This window comes from Balaenoptera physalus (assembly GCF_965194825.1).
Source record: "Balaenoptera physalus genome assembly, chromosome: 18".
NCBI classification, from domain to species: Eukaryota; Metazoa; Chordata; class Mammalia; order Artiodactyla; family Balaenopteridae; genus Balaenoptera; species Balaenoptera physalus.
In genome coordinates, this window is record NC_138899.1 from 10323699 (window position 1) to 10349906 (window position 26208).

Here is a 26208-nt window from a genome sequence, read left to right on the forward strand (position 1 = left end):
GAGAAAATGAAAGAGTAGGGCTGTCCCAGAAGAGCTGTGATAAAGATTTGAGAGTTGGAGGGAGTCTGAGTCCCTTATAGAAATTTGGGGTTTGAGAAGTGTGGTGAAATTATGGGGTGAGATTAGGGAGAAGGCCATCAATGAACCTGAAGGTTGTGTTTTTTATATGTTATTTTTCTGTATTCAGTGAAATCTCTGATTTAGCCAACTAAGGAGAAATCCATTTTAAATTCCAGACAAGTGGAACGTGAGCCCATCACTTTCACAGCCCTGTAGTAATCTAACTTTGCGTTAATGCAGTGCTTTCAAGAGCAGTCCTTTGGGTGTTTTAATGGAGGAACTGGGAATTTTTTTCCAATCCAAAACCATTGGTCCGTGGGGGGGGAAATTAATCCCTCTTACAGTCAAGTAAAACACAAGCTAATTCAGTTTTTCTAGGAAGAAATGTAAAATAATCATTCATACCTCTTATGTTTCCTTAAGAGGTATGAACACAGATTGTGGGAGTAGAAGCTTAAAAAATCAAATCCAGGTAAAGGGGCGAGGAAGGGAGAAGTCCATTTGGTTTTTTTTTTTTTTTTTGGCCGCACTGCGCAGCTTGCAGGATCTTAGTTCCCCGACCAGGGATCGAACCCATGCCCCCTGCAGTGGAAGTGCAGAGTCCCAACCACTGGACCACCAGGCAAGCCCCTCCGTTTGGTTTCTAGTGAACTACTGAACCTAACGCTTGGTGGACATGCAAACAAATGGCTGAGGTCAGCCTACAACGCCATCTCCCACGCAGGGAGGTGTGGAGCCGGTAGGGGCATAGGAGCTAGGGTTGGGGTGTCTTTTACCCTGTGGAGGAGACTCCATGGTAATTAATGGGTTCGTTTAGGGTTTCTATTTGCATATAAACTGCTGATACGAGAAAATCCTGGAAGTGGTTGGACGCAGACTCAGGACGACGTGTTACCAGAGGAAGGGCTAAGTGAACACACGTACGCCAGGGTGGAGAGGACAAGCCTTACGCTGTCACCCTCCATCCGTCACCGTCGTATGTCAGAAGGCACGGGCGTACCCATGCTCTGGCGTGGTGCAGTGTGAGTGTCATCACCTCTGCTTTGCCAGCTGGACCCTTGTGCTCACCTGCTAAAACACGTGAGGCCTTTCTTGAAATCATATCCTAAAAGGAATTAACTAATACGTTAGCTTGGGTTATTTTGGCCTTTTTTTTTTTTTTTTTAAAGCCTTGGTGTCTATGAATACTTGTCTGCTAATGATTGCTACCAAATGCCCAAAGAAAATTATAAATTCCTGGGACTTGCCTGGCGGTCCAGTGGTTAAGACTCCGCGCTTCCAATGCAGGGAGTGCAGGTTCGATCCCTGATCAGGGAGCTAAGATCCCACATGCCAAGCGGCGGGGCCAAAAAATAATAATAAATTCCAATAAATATGTAACCACCCCAGCGCAGTCACGTCTAATGTAACAGGGCTCTGTTGTTGTGGCTCGTAACTGTGATCTCTTGGTGTTACATATAAAACGTAATTAATTTCTACAAGTGAAATTATCCATAGTTTGCTTGATGGAACTAAATGTTCCGATATACAGTGGTTTGCGATAAAGAGAACTTGGCTCCCAGGCACTGTGCCACCTGGGCTGTTGGAGGGGCACTGCTCTAGGGCAGCAGGAGGTGGGGGGAGGCTGGCGTGGGCTCGCTCTAAGAAAGCGTGTTACGCGACCCAAAGTTAAAACCGAAATGGGCTGTCATGGAAAGTGTCATGGAAAGTGACACCCATCACTGACGTTCCTGAAGTCAAGGCCCCGTGGCCCCCTGCTGGCAACGTCTTGGAAGGGATTCCGGCCTTCCCATCACTGCAAGGGAGATTATAGGCACAACCTCCAAGAGCGCTCCAGCTATTCCTACACTGTGGTTCTGTGATTCGTCAGTTCCTTGCCCCTTCCGGTAGATAATCAGGTGCTGCAGATTCTGGAGCTTGGAAGAGTTGCTCCAAAGAGCCAGGCCTGGTGTCCGGTATGCAATGGTGAGCAAGCTTCCCATCTAGGGTGTATGAACACAGATTCTGGGATGGGAACACAGATTCCCATCCTTGACCTTTAACATCAGAATCACCTGGGGGGGCTGGTTCAAAGGCTTACAGCTGGGCTCCACCCGCGAGTTTCTGAGTCCGAGGTTCTGGGTGGGGCCTGAGAGTCTGCCTTTCTTACAAGATCTCAGGGCAGGTCCATGGACCACATGCTGTGAGTGGCACTGGTTTAGTGCCATGGTCTCAACTGGGCGTGATCCCCTCCCAACCCCCAGGACATCTGGCAAAGTCTGACATTTTTGCTCATCACCACTGAGGGCCGGGAATGCTACTGGCATCTCATGGGTAGAAACAAGGGAGGCTCTAAACATCCTACGATGCAGAGAATTGACCCACCCAAATGTCAGCAGTGCCAAGGGTGAGAAACCCCATCTGGGGAAAATACAGAAAAATCAAGCATTTGCAATAAAGTGTGAGAAGAACGTAGTGATTGATTGTGCTGAGGGCAGTTTAGGTGCTACGCTGGGCCTAACTTAATCTAGGGGATCAGTTAGGGGCACCGGGGTGTGTGAGACAGACCCTGCTCTTGGGCAGTCAGGAGTGCACACAGTTGGACCACTTGCTGTTGTTCTAACTGTGAATAAAGCCCAGTGAATTGGGAAGGGAGGCTTCCCAGGAGAGTGGGAGTGGGTCGCACAGCCTAAGTGACCTTTGGCAGCTGAATAAGACGGCAGGATTCTGCCGGGAACGTTCTAGCCTAAGAGAGTAGAATGTGCAAAGCCCAGTGAGCAGGTTGACCCGTGTACCTGGAATATAGACCCAGGGAACCCGGAGAGAGGCTGTGTCGCCCAGCAGCAAGGCCTTAAATGCCATTCTCAGCATTGGGACCCCTTTATCATGTCAGCAGCAGGAAGGATTGGAAAGGCTTACAGCAAGAGTGTTCATTGTGTTTTATGGGACAGTGGATTCCAAATCAGTGAGGCTTTCTTGTTTGTTGATCATTTGGCCTGGTGAAAAGCCTTCTGGTGCCTCAACTATGCAGCCAAATAAAACTTTTCTGTATTCTATTAATTCTGCCTGTTTGTACATTAAATTTGGAAATTTGACATACGGAGAGTCCCAAGAAAAGCTGAAAAGGTCAGAAAATGTTGGCCTTTGTGTCCTTTTGCTTGACTTCCGAATCTCTCCAGCCATCATAGCCTGTTTGTGACTAGGGCATTTTCCCCGCCAGCCTACTGGGCCCTTGGCAGCATGGGGTTCAGTCCTGTTCACAGTTTGTTGAGAGTCCAGGGGGCTCGGATGGATGCAGACCCTCGATATGTTGAGGGGAGTCTCCACCCACACGTAGAAAGTTCAAGGCTAGCAGCACTTCCCAACCCAGACCCCACAGCTGTTTCAGGACAGGGAGCCCAGGACTTTCATCCTCAGGGGTTTTGCTGATGATTCTTACATATTCACTTCACTCAGGATCTGCATCTCACACACACACACACACCCCCCCCCCTTAATTGTTGGTTTCTCGCTCAAGCAGTTTAATGAGAACCAAGGTGCATCTTTTCACTGAATAACAAGCTTGGCCCATTTTGGTGACAGGGTGACAGATCAGCCACCCCCTTGCATCAAAGCCCCATTGGAAGACCCTCTCCCTCAAACCTGGGGTGGTTTTGCTGATTCATGTGCAACAAACACTGAATGATTTCTGGGGTCCCGGCGCTATACCAAGTGATTTTTTTTTTAATGTGCAGTTTTTAGTATGGTTTTTAATACATGCACATAGTTAAGAAAATTTAGACAGTAGGAAACATTACCCGGTGAAAAGTAAGACTTCCTCCCTCTCCTACCTGAATTTTTGTTCTTAAAACTGTTCAGAAACTACTGTAGTTAGTTTCATGTGTGTTCTCCAGAGATATGTTTTGCATTTATAAGCATATATATATAACTTTTAACACAAGTGGCCAGGTATTTCTGTATATTTTTTCTCTCTCAAGTAGGGGATATATAGGTAATGTTGCCCCCATTTTATTGATGAAGTCACTGAGACAGTTAGTAAAAGTAACTTGCTCAAGGTTACTTGGTAAATGGCAGAGCTGGAATTTAGACCAGGAGTTTCGGTTTTAAGCAGAGGTGACCCAAGATTGATGGGCACCTCCTCCAAGCAGGTTCACTTTGCCCTACCTCAAACTTAGGCGTGTTTTTAATTTTCATTTTATTTTTTTAATTAATTTTTTAAATTGAGGTATAGTTGATTTACAACGTTGTGTTGATTTCTTCTGTACAGCAAAGTGATTCAGTTATACATATATATACATTCTTTAATATTTTCCATTATGGTTTATCATGGGATATTGAATATAGTTCCCTGTGCTATACAGTAGGACCTTGTTGTTTATCCATCCTATATATAAAAGCTTACATCTGCTCACCCCAGCCTCCCACTCCATCCCTCCCCCAACCTCCTCTCCCTTGGCAACCACCAGTCTGTTCTCTATGTCCATGATTCTGTTTGTTTCATAGATAGGTTCATTTGTGTCATATTTTAGGTTCCATATATAGGTGATAACATATGGTGTTTGTCTTTCTCTTTCTTTCTTTCTTTTTTTTAAATTTTATTTATTTATTTATTTTTGGCTGCGTTGGGTCTTCCTTGCTGCATGCGGGCTTTTCTCTAGTTGCGGTGAGCGGGAGCTACTCTTCATTGCGGTGCATGAGCTTCTCATTGCGGTGGCTTCTCTTGTTGTGGAGCACGGGCTCTAGGCATGCGGGCTTCAGTAGTTGTGGCACGTGGGCTCAGTACTTGTGGCTCACGGCTGTAGAGCACAGGCTCAGTAGTTGTGGCATGCGGGCTCAGTAGTTGTGGCGCATGGGCTTAGTTGCTCCACAGCATGTGGGATCTTCCCAGACCAGGGCTCGAACCCGTGTCCCCTGCATTGGCAGGTGGATTCTTTTTTTTTTTTTTTTTAATTATTTATTTATTTATTTATTTATGGCTGTGTCGGGTCTTCGTTTCTGTGCGAGGGCTTTCTCTAGTTGCGGCAAGTGGGGGCCGCTCTTCATCGCGGTGCGCGGGCCTCGCACTGTTGCGGCCTCTCTTGTTGCGGAGCACAGGCTCCAGACGTGCAGGCTCAGTAGTTGTGGCACACGGGCTTAGTTGCTCCGCGGCATGTGGGATCTTCCCAGACCAGGGCTCGAACCCATGTCCCCTGCATTGGCAGGCAGATTCTCAACCACTGCGCCACCAGGGAAGCCCCCGGCAGGTAGATTCTTAACCACTGCGCCACCAGGGAAGTCCCATGTCTTTCTCTTTCTGACTTACTTCACTTAGTATGATAATCTCTAGGTCCATCCATGTTGCTGCAAATGGCATTATTTCGTTCTTTTTTATGGCTGAGTAATATTGTGTATATTACTCAATATACTGTGTATATTGTGTATATACATTGTGTATGTATACCACATCTTCTTTATCCATTCATCTGTCAGTGGACATTTAGCTTATTTCCATGTCTTGGCTGTTGTGAATAGTGCTGCTATGAACATAGGGGTGCTAAACTTAGGTCTTTTTTAAATGTTTGTTCACCATCTACCTCCATGAGGAGGTGAGGGTGTCACAAAGGAACAGAGAGGAGCATCACATATGCCCTTTCTTCTCCTCCTGAGCAGTTCAGCTCTGGCCCCCAACTTGCATCCACCAGCCACCCGCCAGTGGATAGCAGACCCTCCCTCCTCAGAAGGCCATTTAGGGACCATCAGTTATTACTGGAGCTCAGCCCCACCCAAGCCGCTTACTACTGCGGTCACATTTCTGATGATGCTTTGGCTTCCTGTTGATGCTTGAGTGTCCATGCATGTGGGCTCAGTGGTCCTGCATCCTGCATCCTTCAGAGCTATTCCACGACGGTAGCAGAGCAGACGTTCCTAAGCCACCAGGTGTTCAGAGAGCCCAGACTCCACCCGGAAGGGGTAGACACTCTCAGAGCAGTGCTGGACTCCAGCCCCGGGAGTTGTCGAGATTCTCAGAGCAGATTGGGGATTCCCGTCGCCCCCTGTTGTGACAGCAGCAGCGACTGCTGGGTCCTGTGCAACCAGATGCAGTGCATACACCCCCAGTGGGAGTTCTTAGCACGCCCTGTCAGAATGGCCTGTTAGGTGACTGGCCAGGTGGGAAGAAGGAACTTGCCCCCTGGGGACTCTGCCTTGCGATGTCTTTGTGGCCAGGGCTGCATTACAGTGCCTCCCCAAGGCTCTGGGCACCTGCCGGGGTCCCCTTGAGAAGGGGATGTGTGTGCCATGTAGAGGGTGCTGTCTAACCAGAAATGTGGGTCTACCACACTCACCCACAGAGAAATACTGTCCGAAGACCAAACTGTTTTTAAATTGTGGCTGTTGAAGGTGCATGCTTAGAATTTTAGTTCCAGGTGTTAGCAAGACTGAGCTATGTCGCATGACTTTTGTATTTGTCATTTCTCCTGATTGGCAGCTAACAAGGAGGGGACGCATTCCACGTTCTGGGTGTTGCTAAGTATCCTTCTGGGAGCAGTGGCCATGCTGTGCAAAGAGCAAGGGATCACTGTGCTGGTAAGACCCGAGGTGCCCTCGGGGCCTGTCTCTCTACACCCCCTTTCCCTCCCTCCCGTAAGGACATTTGGGGCTGCCCTGCCCCTGTGACCTCCTCTACTGCACCCCGTTACCGGCCTTCAGTCCTGCACCGTTCTGGACCAGTTAATTACCTGTGCTGTCATGCTCCTGGCGGTTTGCGTGGGAGTTGACTATCTCAGTCGCCTCTCATCGGAGCTGGTGGACACGGAGCGGGGACAGTTCCTGAAGAGCGGTGAGTAGCCCTCTTGGAGAGGTCCTAGGGAAAAGAGAAGCAAGACTGCTGCGGCTTTTCTGGGTTGCTCTCATGTTTCGGCAGTCCTAAATACAGCAGTGTTCTGACCCCACCACTGGTCCCGATTTGCTCCTGGTCCCGATTAAACATGCATTGATGTGCGTTATGTTATACCCAGCTTCAACCGGAAACGTCAGAGAGGAGAGGAGAGGGCTCTGAAGAGTCCAGGCATGCGCCTCCTGTGTCCGCTCGAAGTTGAAGCCCCAAAAAGAGAGAGGCATGGAAATGCACTCTCCTTTTTCTCCATTCTAGCCAGTTTCCCACCTTACATTATTAGAGGGAAACTGAGACATTAGGGATGTGCACGGACGTAGAGAAATGGAAAACAGAGATGTGTGGGGTGTGTGTATGGCTCGTATCGGAAGCTGTGGGAAAGAAAGAGCGGTCCGAGCTCTTTGGGGTTTGACACCAGCCGAGGCAAAGATCAGTGGTTTTACTGGGCTTGGTCTGTAAGATTAAGGTTAGCCGGCTAGGAAATGGCATAGAATTACTGTGCAAAGATACTTGAATTTCATGAGTTATTTTTTTAAAGTTTGCTCTAAACCAGTGTTTCTCAACCTTGGCAGCACTGGTATTTGGGGATGAATCATTCTTTCTTTGGGGCGTGTCCTGTGTATCATAGGCTGTGTTCCTGGTCTCTACCCACTAGATGCCAGAAGGACACCCACCCTCAGTTGTGACAACCTAAAATGTCTCCAGACATTGCCAGACACCCCCTGGTGGGAGGGGGAGGACAAAATCAACCTGCGAGAAGCACCGCCGTAAACCCGTGCTTGTCTCAAAGTGTGGGTTTTGAGGGCCAGTAACAACTGCACCGTCCGGGAAGGTGTTAGAAATTTACAGTCTCAGACCCCACCCCAGGCCTGCTGAATCAGAATCTCCCCTTAACAAGGCCCCCAGGTGACTCCTACGTCCATCCATGTTTGAGAAGCACTAGAAAATTAGGTTGAATTTACATGAATAAAGATACGGTGAAATTGAGCAGCTTTCAAAAAAATCTGACTAGAATGTGGACATTTCGATGATGAATTTCAATGGGAAGGAGGAGGGAGTGCCAAACTCGTGTTTGGCTCAGTCCTCATGACAGCATGACCCCGTCATCCCTGGGTGACTGTCCTATAGCTCCCAAGCGGAAAAACAAATGGTATAAGAAGACAGCACAGCTCAACAGGGAGCTTCTGCCTTCTAGAAAGTGGTTCAGACCCAGGCAGAAATGGCCCTCTGTGACCCACTAAAATCATTCATCTCATGGGTGGATAAAATCAGGATTCTGTGAAGTGATTAACCCAGCACTGGCCTGTGTATTGGATAATTAATGGCTCCCAGCATTTATGGGAGGGGGTTAAGTAGGGATGCCACCCTTGCTCTGAAAACCACAAATTACCACTGGCTTCTGATGATTTATGATCTTCTTTGCCACGAAGCCCCATACTAAAAAGAGCCCCGTCATTGAGGGACAGCTTGAACCGTCTACGCAGTGTATGTTCTGACCGCTTTACCTGCTTCCGGCAGGGAGTTCGGCCACATGACGTTGCTTGCAGTGGCCACATTTGTAGGAAGTCCACTGCAGGGTGGAGAGTAGAGTCCAAGGCCAGATGAGCCTGCAGCCTGTGACCGTAGGTGTCATAGCTTCAAGAGCAGCCATCCCCTGCTAGAAAGGAACTATCGTGATGCTACGGGAAGCTGTTAGCGTCAGTGGAGCTGCGGTATCACACCCTCAAGGGCCAGTGGCTCCACATCATTGGAGTTATTTGTCATCCCCCTAAAAGCTGTGGGCAGAGGTGGCTGTCCTCCACACAGTGGGGTCAGGCTGGCCGAGGCTCTGCTGTCTTCAGGGTGTGGTTTCCAGTGTCACTCTGAATATCTCCATCATCTCTGCCACAGCTGGACAGGAAACCGAGGGGGGCCGGGTGCCCCAGTCTGTGCCCAAACCTCCAAGATGGCACGTTATCACTTCTGCCCGCATCCCATAGGCTGAAACTCAGTCACGTGACCATGCTTTCCTGCAGGGCTGGCTGCGTGCCCGGCAGGAAGGGGGATCTAGCGGACAACCAGGAGTGTGAACCTGAGAGGTCTCCGGAGCCCCACCGGAGGCTCTACGTTCTGCTCCCACTCTTCCATGGCATTTGCCCAAATCAGGCAGCACCTGGGGTTCCTGAAGTGTAATTACTTACTTGGCTGGATTTTCAAGGTTGATGACTACCTTTATCTTCTTAGGCATGACCACTGCACAGGTGTTGGCTCTTACAACTAAGGGACTCTTTTATAGTAAAGAAAAAAATGGAAGAGGGGCCTCTGCAGAACTTCTCCTGGGAACCCCAAAGGTCTAGCTCTCCTGCATCTTACAGTACTCTTACATGCAGACTAACAGGGATTTACTAGATAATAGATTTGATATAATACATGATCTCATTTCATAGGAACGATAGGATTTTTTGGTTTTGTTTTTAGAGCTAAAGAGGTCATCTGCGGTGATCTAATCCAGGACATTTCTTGTCTAGATTCAGCAATAAAATTGTGACGGATAATTGTTATCTAATCAGAGTTAGGCTGTCCCATTGCTGATTCCTTGCTTTGCTCTCTTAGGGTTTGAATGCCATCTTTGACATCTTGGTGATAGGCAAATTAAATGTTCTGGAAATGGTCCGGAAGGTACTACGTAAGGACAAATCATTAGAGGTGAGTATCTGCTTTTGTCTCCAGCCCAGATGTGGAAAATGTCAAGTACCAGCGGATTTATAATGCCATTTTCAAAGTATTTCTTGCGACTTTGAATTCTAAAATAGCCAGCCCTTTAAAGCACGGTGTCAGTGCGGTTCAGCCAGAACTGCTGCACCTTTGTACCTGGCATGGCCACACTTTTATCTGAAAACTCTGTGACGTCAGGGGCCTTGCGGTGTCCTTTCAGAACACTGGCGTGCTGAGGACTGAGGGCCTCCTCTTCAGAATGAGTCTCCTGGCCTTGGGGGGAGCAGGGGTGCTCTACGTGCGCTGGAAGATCATGGGCACCGGCCCGCCGGCCTTCACCGAGGTCGACAACCCTGCCTCCTTCGCCAGTAGCATGCTGGTCAGGGTGAGTCCTGAGTCTGCCCTCCGATGGGTCCTCTTCTTTGCCCACTAGATTCCCAGCTCTCCCCTCCCTCCCTCCCCCTTCTCCTCCCTCCCTCCCCAGCACCCACAAAAGCTCCCATAAGCAGAACACCTCCACATGTGTTTCCTCTCACCAAGGATGTTCTAGGATGAAACCAGGTTTTTATTAGGGCATTGAGAAGGTATAAACCCTTTGTATTTCCTTTCTAAACAAAATTAAAGAGGAGTGGTTTAGAAAATGTCAGGTTTCTTGCCAGCCTCCTTAAATTGTCCCCTAACCCCATCACTTTCGTTATAAAGGAAATTGACATGGCGGGGTTAAGATAAAATATAACCAGATTGGCAGTATCTTTTTTTTTTTTTTTTTTGGCCACACCTCGCAGCTCGTGGGATCTTAGTTCCCCGACCAGGGATCAAACCCGTGCCCCCTGCAATGGAAACATGTAGTCCTGACCACCTCCTGTGGTCTCTTTAAAAGTCTATGGTGTCCAGACTTTCTTGTAAAGGTTTGCTTTTTCTGAAGGCAAGGGTATCTTAGCTGTGCTTTCAGAGACAGAAATCAAGGACCGTAGGACCCTATACTTATGTTGTCAGGCACATGGGTGACCCCTGGGCCTCAGATTTCCTGGGTCACAGACTTCGGGCATCAGTGAGTAATCAGGACATAGTGTCACCAGAAATATAACAAATGTATAGCAGGGTCTGGTGGCTTTGCTGTATTTTTTTTTTTAATTTATTTTATTTTTGGCTGCGTTGGGTCTTCGTTGCTGCATGCAGGCTTTCTCTAGCTGCCGTGAACGGGGCCACTCTTCGCTGCGGTGCACGGGCTTCTCATTGCGGGGCTTCTTATTGCGGAGCACAGACTTTAGGTGCACGGGCTCAGTAGTTGTGGCTTGTGGGTTCTACAGCGCAGGCTCAGTAGTTTTGGCGCACGGGCTTAGTTGCTCCGCGGCATGTGGGATCTTCCCAGACCAGGGCTCGAGCCCGTGTCCCCTGCATTGGCAGGCGGATTCTCAACCACTGCGCCACCAGGGAAGCCCTTTGCTGTATTTTTATCTGTTAAAAATCTCAATGCATTTAGTAAACTGCAAACTACAGCCCATGCCCAGTGTAGAACGTGGCAACATCTTATTTTATGCAGCTGCTCTCCTTGAGCAGAAACACATGGATGCCTCCAAAGTGAAGCTAGGATATATATTTTTTTTTCCAAGTTCAGTATCAAATAAATGTTTGTTTTTCTTTCGACTGACAGGCCGTAAACTATAATTACTACTATTCCTTGAATGCCTGGTTGCTGCTGTGCCCCTGGTGGCTGTGTTTTGATTGGTCAATGGGCTGCATCCCCCTCATTAAGTCAGCCGGGGACTGGAGGGCAGTTGCTCTAGCAGCACTCTGGTTCTGCCTAATTGGCCTGATACGCCAAGCCCTGTGCTCTGAAGACAGCCACGAGAGACGGTAAGCGGCCCAGCTGAATTTTAACTTCCACACGGGGTGGAGTCAGAGCATTTTGCTAAATCCAGCACTGATCATCTTAACGATTTTGCAGAAGTAATAGCTAAGGACCTTTATTTCAAATACATGTTTATGGCCAGGATGGGTTGTATCCGTTTGGAATCCATGGCTGGCTTCAACTAGTGGGGAGTGAACTTGGAGGGGGGGCTGCAGATGACTGCTTTCTCTGTCCCTCCCTCTTTCCCCGTGAAGCAGCATTTTGAGATCCTTTTCGCTGTAGGTGGTAAAGAGTAATTTATGGTCAGAACTGAGAGTGTAATTGATGTGTGTTGTGCCCGTTATTTCACAATTCTGCTTCAGAAAACCCTAGTGGATGCTACAGTGATTCCTCCTCTTGTTATTTGGTACAAAATAAATTGCCACCCCAAAGAGCCTATTCTTTCTCACACCCCAGAAGAGGGAAAAAAAGGTTATTGAGAGAATAATTGGGAGAAAAACAAATGTGTTTTATGAGAAAGAAAACTATTTAAGATGATTTCCTTTAAGCGTAAGTGCTGATGGAATTAGATTAGTAATTTCTCAAAATAAATTCAGTTTTAAGTTTTACCTGTGGCTTAAATGGGTACGTAATTCTAAAGGGCGACAAACCATAGTCCCAATCCACTATACACGTGCAATAGGATTTTTCTAGTACTACAGGCACAGGGTCTGGGAAGGAGCTACCAAATTTGACCTGGCTTCTTATTTTTTGTTTGTTTTTTAATTTTATTGAAGTATAGTTGAGTTACAATGTTATGTTAATTTCTGCTGTACAGCAAAGTGATTCAGTTATACATACATATTCTTTTTCATATTCTTTGCCATTATGGTTTATCGCAGGATATTGAATACAGTTCCCTGTGCTGTACAGTAGGACCTTGTTGTTTGACCTTGCTTCTTAATTCATCCTCTTACATCTGTGGGAGATTGGGAATGATTGCCTACTTCCAAAAGTGTTCGTTGCTCTTGGCTTTCTTCTTACTTGACTGAAATTTATGCCATAGCACCCGAAAATGATATTAGTTTATTTCAGATTTCATGAAGTTTAAACCAGTTAAGTAGCATTACTTCTGTGAAGTTTGGCGGGGAGGGGGGACTAAACTGGTCTAATTGGGGCCAATATCCATTGAGCTATTCAACGCCTACACAGTTTAAGGTATAGTTAGGAGCAGGTGCATTCATAGGCCTCGCAAAGTAATCATTCTAACTTTATTCATATGAATTTTGTGACTTGTAAGTTTTATCCTTATGCTTGACGTGAAGTGCCTTAGTAAGATTTTTATATCTTATCCTAATGCTGCCTGGTTAGACCCTCTCTACTGATGCCATTTCCCAGTTGCTGGCATGAAAAAAAAGAGGGGGGGGGGCCTTTATCATGAATTTAATGTTAAGGAGGACATTTTTCTTGAACAGTCTAAAAGTAACCATTTTAATTCTCATCTTCCAGGATCCTCACACTGGGCCTAGGATTTCTCATCATCCCATTTCTTCCTGCGAGTAACCTGTTCTTCCGAGTGGGCTTCGTGGTGGCAGAGAGGGTCCTGTACCTCCCCAGCGCTGGGTACTGCATGCTGCTGACGTTCGGATTTGGCGTTCTCAGTAAACATACTAAGAAAAAGGTATTGGCCCAGAGCGGTGGTGCCATTCCTGACCAAGACGATGGGTGGATTTTACTAATGACATTTCCCATGTCCCTCTCTTCTTAAGAAACTGATTGCTGCTTTCGTCCTGGGGATTTTATTCATAAACACGCTGAGATGCGTGATTCGCAGCGGCGCGTGGCGGAGTGAGGAACAGCTCTTCAGAAGCGCCCTGTCTGTGTGTCCTCTCAATGCCAAGGTATGTGGGCTGCCATGTTTTAAGTTCGACAGCTGAGTAAGGAGAATGTTTACCTTCACACGGAATCCGGCATATGACCTTGATCATATACTTGGGGTTTTTCTTTTTTTTTTTTTTTTAATGATTTTGACAAAATTTATTAAAATTGCACTTAGCCAAAATAATACAAAAGAAATCATTAAAACCAGACAATGTCAGTGAAACAGCAGATTACCTAAACAAGTTTTTACTCATCTTCCAGTTGGTCCAAATCATGGATTAAAGTGGTGGCAGGGAAGGTAACTCCACATATCTAGTCTGGGGTCCAGGGAGGCCCACAGTCGAACCATTTAGAGCACACTTTTCAAAACACGTGCTCCGGCCTCCTGATATCTATAACTGGAAGATGATAATACCTGTGAGTGGACAGCAGTTCAGTTCAGGAAGTTTAAAGGACCCTGTGGGGTGTTCAGTAGCACACATTTCTATCACCTGTGGCTTCTCTACTTGGGATTCTTTTTGCCAGATTAGGTAAAAATAAATGTACAGACTTTAAAATTGGCAGTGTTTTTGTTGACACAGTCTGGTACGAGTTTGTTTCACTTGTATCCTTGATGAATTCAGTCTCTTCACTTACCCAGCTGTGCCTCTTTGGGCAGAGGGGCGGGGGGATTGGCGGGGGAGGGACACGGGACGACAGTGCCTATCTCCTGGGTTTGTTGTGAGGCTTTAATGAAATGTGGCCTCTGGAGTGCCCTGACATGGTACTTAGAACATAGTAGGTGATCCAGAAATGTTTGCTTTCATAGGCTCCTTTTAGTCTTGGTTGTCCCATTAAATGAAAAGAAGGGAATGATATTTGCTCAAAATGGGAGGCCAAGGAGTTAGGTTAGAAGAATTCTGTTAAGATAGATCATTATTATTATTAAATAACAGTCCCGTTCTCCTTCGGTGTCATCAGAATTGGAGCTTCCTAGGATGCTTAATTGTGATGGGGGAGTGGGGGAAGGATAAAAACTCCATGGAATTCTGTCTCATTTCCACATTCTATATTTAAGAGAAAAACGGTGATTTCAGGCAAAATTGTATGAAGAAATCTAATGAATAGTTGATGTCTTATTGTGACCGTGGAGTGAGGGATAGTATAAAAGGTGCTGACTCCTTGTTTGTCTTTTCTTTGATTTAAAGAAAACCTTGTTCGTGTTTTATAGTTAGAGGCTGAGATAAAAGAGTGAATTATTTCAAGCTTTTATTGTTAATTTGATTTGCTGACCTAGCCATTTATTTTATGCTATTAAAAATAAATTGCCTGTGATTTAATTTCATAATGTTAATAGATTTGCTTTATTTTTACTTTTCCGTTTGAATGGCAGTAATTACCCCTTCTATTTATATAGTTCTTCCCCAGAAGGAACTCAGATTTCTTTGTAGAGGCTCTATCATTAATCTCCATTATCCTCCCTCGAAGGTTGTCAGAGAGAGGTTATTTTCTTTAATTTTCCAAATGAAAAAGGCATGGAAAGATGGAGCTGACTTCATCTAAGTTAGTAACTTAGGTGGTAGATAGAGGCCTGGTATAGTGCTGTGCCCAGGTTACCCTAGTAAATGAGGGGGGATGGGACATATGTGATGTTTGAGCCTATACGTCTGCCTTATGATTTCATATGTCATAGGCTAGAAAACACAGGGGGTGTGCAGATGGTCATGCACATAATCATATGTCTCTGTGTGTGGTTTTCTCTTTTTAATTTACGACATACATACAAGACCTCATCTTCAGAATGGGCCCAGTAGTGATAAGCCTTTCCAAGAACATTTTTCAGTGGTGCCATTCAGTATGAGCAAGATAGGTTTCTTTTTTTGTTTTTTACTTTCCACTATAAACTGAAGTATAATAAAGTTCTCTTTACTTCCTTTTTCGGGAGGAGGGGAGCTAGGTTGATTTCAGGGAAGAGATCTCATTTAGAAAGACACTGGTTTCATTCAACTCTATTGCAGGAGATACATTTTCTGCACTCATTTCCACTTTACATTCACTGACTATTAAGTAAGCAATTGGCACCGGCTGTCAGTTAGTCCCAGATTTACAAACGAGACTCAGTGCTGTGCCTGGTCTGCATTTGAATTATACCCACAGTGCCTTGCATATGGTGGGAACTCGGTATTAGTGACTGAACTGAGACAATAGAAATTAAATTCCTACTACGGATGAGACACCAAGTATCTGATTGTATTTGCAGCCATTCTTAGTTTTTGAGGCTTGAGAGTGTGTGACACTTTGTATCAACCCTGGGATACAAGTCTAAATTCTTTTAACAATGAAAGGGATCATATACCACAATGAGGTATTTCCTTAAGGATGAGCTAGGATGGGTTATAGGATTTTGATGTGTTTAAAACATTTTAAGTTTAACATGAAGTTTTAACAGGACATTTGAAACAAACTGGTTTTAACGTTGCTGTTGAATGTACCTCCTTCCCTTATGGATGCTTTCACTTCGTTTGCATTTACATATCCTTGGGTTGCAATGGTGGGTTTTCTCTGTGGCTTCTGTGCTGGTTCGTTGCCTCAGCATATGAATCACAAAGGCAGGAGGGAAAGTTCAAGGATAAGTAGGCTTTTTCAATCCTTTACATTCCCGGGAAACAAAAATCACTCATTCTTTAAACTCTATTTTAGGTAAACTGTTTCGTAGGGGTTTGCTTTGGTTTTTCACAATGGGTTATCTAGGCAGCTGTTTTCTATTCAAACACTTCCCTCCGTGTCACCCATAGGATAAGGCTGGCCTCTGGGTAAACCTGTTTACCAGTCTTAATTATGGACAGCTTGTCTTCTAGGGGGCTATCCAATTTTTAACTAGTTCCATTGAATTCACTGCAGTCTGATTTTGCAAAGCAACCCTCCGCCCTCCCCTGATCTCCTGGTCGGTGGCGTCGGGTCTAACAGAACAGCGGCTCTACTGCAGAGGGCAGTTCAGCTCTTTGTCTGAGCTTTTTATTGAGAAAACAGAATTTCCCCGTAACAAAGGAAAGCAGCAGGAGCTCAGGGGCGGAAGAGGCAGGAGCTGTGTTGAAGTCTGCGGAGAAGCTGTGTTTGTATTCTGGGGACCACAGGCACATACGTCCTCACTCACAGGTTGGAGTCTCCAGGTTCGGTCCCTTTGTGTGTGGGGCGTGAGGGAGTGGGTAAACACTTCCAGACTGGGGCTGGGGGAGGCACAAAATCAACCCACTTAGAGCCCACGTTTCAAAACCCACGATCGAGCCATAGCATTAACTAGTCTCCTGCAAGCTATAACGTAAAGACGGTAACACCTACAGGTGGACAATAATTTGGTTTAGGAAGTTTAAATTATACAGGGTGTGCTGCGCAATATTATACATTTCTATCGCCTGTGATTTCCCCGTTTGTGATTCCTTTTGTCCGATGAGGTAAAAATAGATGTATAGACTTTAAAATTGACAGTTAAAAAACAAATCTTGGGCTTCCCTGGTGGTGCAGTGGATAAGAATCCACCTGCCAATGCAGTGGACACGGTGGGGTTCGAGCCCTGGTCCGGGAAGATCCCACATGTCGCGGAGCAGCGAAGCCTGTGCGCCACAACTCCTGAGCCTGCACTCTAGAGCCCGCGAGCCACGACTACTGAGCCCACGTGCCACAACTAGTGAAGCCATTGCATCTAGAGCCCGTGCTCTGCAATAAGAGAAGCCTGCACACCGCAACAGAGTAGCCCCCACTCGCCGCAACTAGAGAAAGCCCGGGCGCAGCAACAAGGACCCAATGCAGCCAGAAATTAATTAATTAATTAATTTTAAAAAAAAAATCTCTGTTACATATGTGCTTAAAGAATGTCGCAGTGCTCTATACCCTTCCAGAAATATCAGTAGTTTTGAAAACGTGCTATCACTGTAGGTTAAGATTGATAAGGCAGGATGTGGTTATTCTTTTAAAAGGGGTTTTGAATGTTCAGGTATAATGCTACTTGATTGTGCTCAAATCATTATTGTGATTCACCATGTGTTGGTCTGCTAGGGCTGCCGTAACAAAATACAATGGACTGGCTGACTTAAACAACAGAGTTTTATTTTCTCCCGGCTCTGGAGGCCGGAAGTCCAGGGTCAAGGCGTCAGAAGAGCTGGTTTCTCCTGAGGCCTCTCTCCTTGGCTTACAGATGGCCACCTTCTTGCTATGTCCTCACACAGCCTTTCATCTGTGTGCAGGCATCTCTGGTGTTCTCTGTGTGTCCAAATTTCCTTCTCTTACAAGGCCATCAGTCAGATTGGATCAGGGCCCCGAAGAGCCTCATTTCAACTTAATGACCTCTTTAAAGACCCCCATCTTTCAATACAGTCACATTCTGGGGTGCTGGGGTCTAGGACTTCAACATATGAATTTTGGGGTCACAATGCAGCCCTTAACACCCAAAAGAAACATTATTTTACCTTAAAAAAATAATAGATGGGGTAAATGAGTGGGTCTAGAAACTGTCTTGAGCAGCCCGGCCCCATTTTCACCCAGCACCTTGATAAATGGGTGTGATATAGTGAGAAGAAACACAGGCTTTGGAGCCTGGGTTCAAATCTAGTACCACAACCTAGGGCAAGACACTTAATGATGCCAAAGCGGTCCCTCAGTACCTGCCAGCCGCTGCTGTTAGTTATTATTAGTCACCCTGCACACACCCAACGGAATGAATTTCTGAAGCATCATCTCCTCTGAGATGCTGTTGGCCTTTACACTGTAAGCCTCCAGAGGAGCGTTTGGTGATTGCTAAATACTTCTGGTAATAGTCCTCATGAGTCCGTGCAGTTCTGCTGCCCTGGGCTCTTTGCTGCCTCAGTGGTCCTCAGATCCCCCCACTTCTTCACCACCACCCGGCTCCGTCCGCCATCCTCGCTCTTGGGGCCGCAGCTACAGGCTCTCCCTGGACCCCCAGCGTTGGCTTTTTCCTGACTCACGTGAATTTCGCAGTGTGACTTACTTTACATAAACCTAAATCTGATTCTGACCCTCTGCCACCCTCCTACCCCTGGCTTTTGTTACGGGATGAACTGTGCACCCCACCCCCCGCCGCCAAGATGTGTTCAAGTCCTAAGCCCTGTTTATTTGGGAAGGGGGGGTCCTTGCAGATGTCATTCAGATGTAAGTTAAGATGAGGTTATACTGGAATAGGGCGGACCGTTAATCTACTATGACTGGTGTCCTTGTGAGAGAGAGCAGAGACACGGACACACAGCGGGGAGAGGGCCACGTGAAGACAGAGGCAGATTCGAGTGCTGCAGCCGCAGAGCAAGGTACACCAAGGATGGCCGGCCACGGTCAGAAGACGAGAGAAGCGTGGAAGTTTTCCTCAGAGCCTCCAGTGGGAACCAGCCTTGCTGCTGCTAATTTCTGCCTCCAGAACTACGGCGGAATACATTTCTGTTGTCTCTAAGCCCCCAGCTTGTGGTCCTTTGTTACCGCAGCCCTAGGAAACTCAGGCACTTACAGACCCCGCACTGGCCTCCCACTTCTCTTGGGGCAAAGACTAAACGGGACCCAACGCCTCTCGGGGTTCCCTGTGTAGCCTGGTCTCCCCTGCCCTCTGCGCTCAGCGACGCCAGGCTGCCTGTAGCTGCTCCACCAAACGTAGCAGGCTTCCTCTAGGCCAGGGACCCTGCCCCTTGCTGCTCCACCTGGGACGCTCGCTCCACTGCAGCCCCTTTACCGGGTGATCCCCATTCCGGTCTCTGCTGCAAGGCCCTTTATAGGACAGCCTTCCTGACACTCAACCAGGTGCCGTCCTCAGACTCACCTTCCTCCAGAGCCCCGGCCCCTTCGAGTGACACATTTACTAATGAGGGCATTTGACTCCCATCCAGGGCTCAGGAGGCAGGGGTCTGAATGGTTTGCCCACCATTGTATCTGTAGCTGCCAACATGGTGCCTGGGATGCAGTCATTACCTAAAGGAATGAGGGAGGGAGAATTTGATTAGTGTAAAGTGGAATGATAGTATTGCTACAGAAGAAAGGTGTCATACAAGAAAGTGCTATATTTGTTTAAAATACAGAATCGTCATTGTTTCCTCACATGCACGTGTGGTTGGACTTTGCCACTCAGCCCTAGTGGGTGCAGGTGTGTGAGAAAGAGGGGGAGCCAGGGTTTCACAGTAAAAACCAGCCCAGCTTCCTAACTTTCCAGTTTTCTCTGTTGAGTTCTTTAGTCAATATCCTGCTGTCACACTTTAGTGTTACCATCTGCTTGTCACCTCCCTTCCCTCGAATCTTCTTATAGGGCAGGGCACTAGAGCACCAGCAAGCTCGGTCCAGCCTCTGTAGGGGTTTAGCTAAAGTTCTGGTAGGGGCTTGTTTTTTAATACCATTATCTTTTGCTTTCATTTAGAAGGTATGCTAGGCATCCCAGCTCTGAACAAAGAAGTCTGGCAGCTGATGGCCAATTTTTCCCTCTCTTTTCAGGTTCACTACAACGTGGGCAAAAACCTGGCTGATAAAGGCAATCAGACAGCTGCCATTAGATACTACCGGGAAGCTGTGAGGTACTGCAAGCGTCCTGTCTCACAGAAGAAATGCCGTCTTTACAGTACACGTGTCTTATTTTAACTTTCTAGCGTTAAAAACCTGTCCCCATGAGGACCCCAACTTTAAGATAAATTTGCCAACTCCTGAGAGTTTAGTGAACACTACAGGCTTGGTTTCTCTCTCCACTTCCAGATTAAATCCGAAGTACGTTCATGCCATGAATAATCTGGGAAATATCTTAAAAGAAAGGAATGAGCTCCAGGAAGCAGAGGAGCTGCTGTCTTTGGCTGTACAGATACAGTAAGCGTTGTTTCATAATCATGCTCATGGCATGGAAATGCGCTCCGGCGTTCTGGGAGCTAGCCGTTCTTTTCCTTGTTTATCTTCCAGGCCAGACTTCGCCGCCGCGTGGATGAATTTAGGCATCGTGCAGAACAGCCTGAAACGGTTCCAGGCTGCCGAGCAAAGTTACCGGACGGCGATCAAACATAGGAGGAAATACCCAGATTGTTACTACAACCTCGGGCGTTTGGTAAGCACGTGGTGCCCTGTGGCTGCGGAAGAAAAGCTTGGTTTTGTTTCTTTCTTTATAATAAACTGAGAAGAGCAGCACCCATTCTAATCCTCTACAGCTTATGAAGTTCTTGCACATACTTTTATCTCAGTTGAAGGTAGCTATTTGATTTCCTCCTATGTAGTTTTTTTTAGCTCTAATTAGAGAGCAAGCCAACTTGAATTAGCCAAGTTTAAGAGATCATAAAGGCAACAGGTTAAACTAAGGAATAAATTACAATTTTTAAACTCCCTTTGTGCCCTGTAAAACAGTATTCCAAGGGGTTACTTCCTGATAAACATTGGTCTCTCTGTTTTTAAAACACCAATTGAATAAAAACTGAAATTTAAAAAAAGCAAACCCATAATGTGACTTCTGAGCTTTCCTCTTCTGCTGCCTCAAGGGACTGTTCCTGCATTTTTACAGGTAACTATCCACCCATAAAAGAAAGCTCAGGAGCCCACAAAAGGGCTTTGAGATTATTCAGTGGAAATAGAACATAATGTATTCCGTAGAGACTTTCTCTTTTTGGTCGCTAACAGGATATTTATAAAGCTGTTATTGCTCTTGACTCTTTTTTTTAAAATATAGTTTCTTTCTTCAAATAAATAATACAGCAGTAGCTCATACAGTAAGTTCAATAATCTTAAAATCTGAAAGCATGGGGCTTCCCTGGTGGCACAGTGGTTAAAAATCCACCTACCAGTGCAGGGGACATGGGTTCGAGCCCTGGTCCGGGAAGATCCCACATGCTGCAGAGCAACTAAGCCCGTGCGCCACAACTACTGAGCCCACGTGCCACAACTACTGAGCCCACGTGCCACAACTACTGAAGCCCGTGCGCCTAGAGCCCATGCTCTGCAACAAGAGAGGCCACTGCAATGAGAAGCCTGCGCACCACAACGAAGAGTAGCCCCGCTCGCTGCAACTAGAGAAAGCCCGTGGGCAGCAACAGAGACCCAACGCAGCCAAAAATAAAATTAATTAATTTAAAAAAAAAATCTGAAAGCATATATTGCTAATGATAATGAAATAGATTTTGTCATCATTTCTGAAAGGCCTCCATGAGGACGCACAGCTTAATTATTAAAGCTCTTGCTTTCCTTAATAAAGAAAATAAGCGCACACCCAAAAAATGGTAGTTCTGTGAGGTGATGGAGGTGGTAACGAGAAAAACAGTTTATTAATGTGTGCAGTGGGCAGACAAGTGGGGTAACTCAAAGGGATGGTTAGAACTTGGGCTTATGTAGCATCTTAGCAGAGAACTATACATTTGTAGAGAAATGACAATACAAAGAAAGAGGTTTCAGGCTTCCAAGCTGACGAACTGTGGGAAGGTAAATATATGGGGGAAACCTCACATATATAATGAAGTGAGGTGTGTTTGTGTAGGTTCGTCTTCTCCATAGCCATAAAACTTCCCCAGGAGGGGAGGCCGTCCTCCTGTCTCAGAAGTTTCTGCTTTTAGTCAGATCAGGGAAGCTCCAGGAAAGCTGCTTTCTGCATTGACTCTCAAATGCCTTCAGTGCAATAATCTTTATGCCAAAATGGTATATTTGGGGTGGCATGTTTGGGTCCTCTATCTTGTTTTCTTGGAGTAGGGGAGAGACAGTAAAACTCCACTGTAATAATACCAGTAGAGACCAGAAAATCCAGTCACACACAGAGCAGGGTGGGTCCCTGCAAAGTTAATGAAGTGAGAATGGGGTCTGGGAACATATTGGGTATTATCCAAATACTTGCATTGGTGGTTATTGCAGGGATTACTGTTTCTATTTACTGTGTCTACACTAGGACTTGCGTGACATATTATACTTGAGATCCACACAAATTCTTCTTTCATTCTTTTTTTTAAATTTTTTTGGAGGCAGCTCTTTTTTCAGGGTATTGTTTGTGAAGTGAGTGTATCTGCCTGGAGCCCTCGGTTATACTTTAAAGCTCTAATACTTAGCGGTCTTCTTCCTTCCCCCAGTAGCTGCCTGTCACTGCAATTCCTTGGGGTTTGGAAAATTGAGAATTAATGCTAAATGAGCCAAGTTATGTCCAAAGAAAGGAAGATAGAATGCAAAATAGAGGATTTTAACATGTGCTCCAGGCCCTGGAACTCATCCCCACTCTCACTTAGAAGATCACCTGTAGTATTGACTATATTGAGACCTTGTACTGTTCTCTGTGTACTGTTTACTAATTATGCTACCGTGAAGTAATCTTTCTGTGTTCCCTCCTGCCAGCTGTTCTTGCTTATTTAAAGATTTTGCTCTCCTTTGTTGTTCAATTATCCAGCTTTTGCCTGCTTGACAGCTTAAAAGCATTAAGAGCTTAATCTTTAACAGCTCAACCAGTATATTTTTATATCGGCAAATAATAGGAACTTAATAACTGAAGAGTTTCCTTTTTGAAAAAATCTTCCTTAGTCACTCTTCAGTAGTGGGAGACAGAAATGTGTTTTGATTTCTGGATACAGGAAAGAAGGGACTATAATGAACTTCTCTTGTGACGTAGGAAATTGGGAAGAGCTGGATTATTTGGGACACATTACTGACATTAGAAAATTACGGTAATAGTGACTGGAGACAGTTCATTTTGCCAGGAGTAATTGCATCAGGCAGGATCCATTCAGGAAAACCAAAACCATGCTAAGTATGTTTTTTTAAAATAATCTCTTTTTTAAAAATATTTATTTGTTTATTTATTTTGGTTGCACTGGGTCTTAGTTGTGGCATGTGGGATCTTTTAGTTGCGGCATGCAAACTCTTAGTTGCAGAGTTTGCAGCTCTGCATGCATGCAGGATCTAGTTCCCCAACCAGTGATCGAACCCCGGCCCCCTGAATTGGGAGCACAGAGTCTTACCCACTGGACCACCAGGGAAGTCCCCGCGCTAAGTATTTTAAATAGAGAAGATTCAGTACAAGGAATGGGTTAGACAGTTGTTGGAAGAACACACATGGAAAGGTGACATTAACTCAGAGAGTAAAAGGAAACCCTGTAGGGTTAGGGGAACAAATGGAACGAAGTGATGCCACCAGAATTTAAGAGCTCAGAGAAGGCACCACATCTCAGAAGCTACCATCACCTCAAGGCTGAGATTGTGACAGAAGGACCACAGTCCAGCCCTGGGACTGTGGAGGGAGGGGACATGGCCACTGTAGAGGCACTGCCAAGGACAAGGAAAGAGAGAGCGAGAATGGGGGGAAAGTGCTACTCCCTCTTCCAACTATCTGATCATCACCTGTGACTTCTATTGGCAGAGAGACTTAACGGGCCAAGTAGCAAAGCACCATGGGAAATGTAGTTTGCAGAGCATAGAAGGATGAGCATAGGACTAATAGGTAAATAACATGCTTATTACCCGTCCACTTTCAGAATGGGTAGTTCTTGCTAAATCACCATTTTTCTCTGTTTCCCTTAAAGTGCTTGTTCACTTTGTATAGATGGTATAAAAGATAAAGTTCAAGGCAAAATAGGAGTAAGTGTTACCGGGTTCAGGCTGGTGTTGTTCTTCAATAAATAGTAATGAAAAATAATAATAAATAATAAAATATGTAAAGAATGTTTTTGTTGTGTAAACGAAGTTATGTTGGTTTTCCTGGGTGCCTTTGAAAGAATGTCACCACAGATTGTGTCCACATGACTCAAATACCTGTCACTTGCTGGAGAGAACTGGCTGAGAAATCAATGGAACATCAAATATAAAGAGACAATTAAATGTTGGTATAATTAGGCATCCTAAATTATTTTAAGTCTTTGAACTTTACATATTTCCTCATTTAAGGGCTAAAATATTGTAACTTGAGTTTCTGAGTCTCATGGGAAATTCCGACATCTTTAGCAAATGGATATTCACAAATGTTTCCGTAATTCCTAATTCCTTAAACCTTTCTTTTTCTTGCGTGCTGTGCCACCTGTTTGCTGTGTGTGGGGTCATGGGGCAAGTCACAATGTTTCTGTTGTCTAATGAAAAGACAGACTTGACAGTAAGTAAGGAAATAGCCTTAAACTCTGATAAATTGTAATTGTGTGTACTTTTTTGCAGAGTTAAAGGAACCGTGTTCATTCAGATGAGATGTGCATTTGAACTGAGTTGAAGAGGGCAAGAGGGTCACCTGTTAAACAATCCATCACTTTCCCCCTCTGTGTGCTTTTATTAACTATGCAGATTGACAGCCAGCCATTTCATATTCTGTTATCGATGTTAACACTCCCTCTCAAAAGAAAGCAACAGATCATTCTCTCCTTCCTGAAGGAGGCAAACAGGCTCCAAATTGCCAAAGAGGTTTACATTTACCGCTTAAGACTTTTCCAACCAGTTCATAAAGTATGTCTGATAGACTCACAGTTTTATAGGAAGCTTAGATGTAGGCAGGAAGACCATTCTTCACAAGGTGAATTTGGCCCATAGAGCTTTTAATCACATTAAATATTTTGTTGACCATTTTAAATAATATCTTATCAAAGATAGCCTATGTGAAATCTTTCTGGAAAAATACTAAGGATTAGGTTTTTTCCTTAACCTCTCTTCAGTAGTCTGAAACATGCTTTGACACCTGGAATCACTAAATTACGGGTTGTAGTTAAAAGGTTGTAGGCTCAGGAGCTAGGCCACCTGGTCCCAGGCCCTGCTCTCCCATTTCTAGATATGGCATTTTGGGCACATTACTTCCTTTCTCTGTGCCTCAGTTATTTACTTCATCTGTAAAACGGGGATAGTTCTCTCCTTCACTGAGATTGTTGAGAGGGCTAAATGAGTTAATATGAAAAATTAGACGCTCGATAAATACAAGTTCGGTTCGGTTTGGTTGGGGGTTTGGTTTGGTTATATCTTGGAGAAAGAAAACAAAAAAAAGAACTGGAATATTGACTGGGGGTGTCCCTGCTTTGTGTTCAGTATGCAGATCTCAATCGTCACGTGGACGCGCTGAACGCGTGGAGGAATGCTACCGTGCTGAAGCCAGAGCACAGCCTGGCCTGGAACAACATGATCATCCTCCTTGATAACACAGGTGTGGAGACGCGATTCGGGCAGTCCACGGTGTAGTGCCGTTGGATAATTAGGAAACAGATGCTTGCGCTTTTTTTTTTCCCTAGTGTGCATTAGAGTTGTTTTTTTTTTTAAATAAATATGGGGTTCAATATTTTACATGACAAATCTGTGTGTACTTCTAGAGTATGGAGTTTCCTTTGACATGTTGCAATATGCATGTTTGGGAAGGTGACACTTCGCTTAGAGTTGGTGTTGAGTAACGGGGGCAGGTGTGCACTAACATCTCATTTCTCCTGAAGCCTGTCATCTGGCAATGGCCATCACCTAGGATGCTGGAGGTACCTGGAAGTAAGTAAGAATGGCTTCTGGGCTTATGAAATGGATGGTGCTAGGTCCATGCTCCGAAGTTCACGGACGGTACTCAAAGGAGGTGCTCTCAAACCTACACTCACAGATTCTTATTTTCGATATAATGGTAATAAATTTGGTGACCTGGTTTCTTAGCCCGTGCGAGACTCAATCAATTAGAAGTTTCTCTGTTCCCCTACTTTTAAAAATCCAGCCATCCCATAGGAAATGATAGTTTTCATTTGGCAGAATTTAAAGCTCGTAAGCCATCTACTCAGTGTGGAGGGAGATATGCATCTTGTTCCTAATGAAAGTGTAGAATGTGAGCTTCAATACTATAAATATTCAGTTATTAAACTGTTGCTGTGATATTCTTATTCTGCAGACTTGTTTTCTCTGATTTGGGTATAACTGGTATCTGGGGGAAATTAAAATTAGATTTTACATGCTTTGACAGAACTTAATCAAAAGCTGTTGGTATGTTATGTCG

At 45.4% G+C, this 26208-nt stretch overlaps 1 protein-coding gene across 6 annotated transcripts in view; it reads left to right on the forward strand.

The window, feature by feature from the left end:
• Positions 1-26208, forward strand: part of TMTC4 (transmembrane O-mannosyltransferase targeting cadherins 4) — a 123074-nt gene that overhangs the window by 27180 nt on the left and 69686 nt on the right. For all 6 annotated transcript variants that reach the window (XM_082434632.1, XM_082434631.1, XM_082434628.1 and 3 more), the window contains 10 exons: positions 6506-6603; positions 9503-9595; positions 9825-9989; positions 11259-11461; positions 12945-13116; positions 13205-13336; positions 19773-19852; positions 20028-20135; positions 20226-20367; positions 25275-25389. In XM_082434632.1, coding sequence (XP_082290758.1) covers positions 6506-6603; positions 9503-9595; positions 9825-9989; positions 11259-11461; positions 12945-13116; positions 13205-13336; positions 19773-19852; positions 20028-20135; positions 20226-20367; positions 25275-25389 — 1308 coding nt within the window. The remainder of the gene's footprint in view (positions 1-6505; positions 6604-9502; positions 9596-9824; positions 9990-11258; positions 11462-12944; positions 13117-13204; positions 13337-19772; positions 19853-20027; positions 20136-20225; positions 20368-25274; positions 25390-26208) is intronic.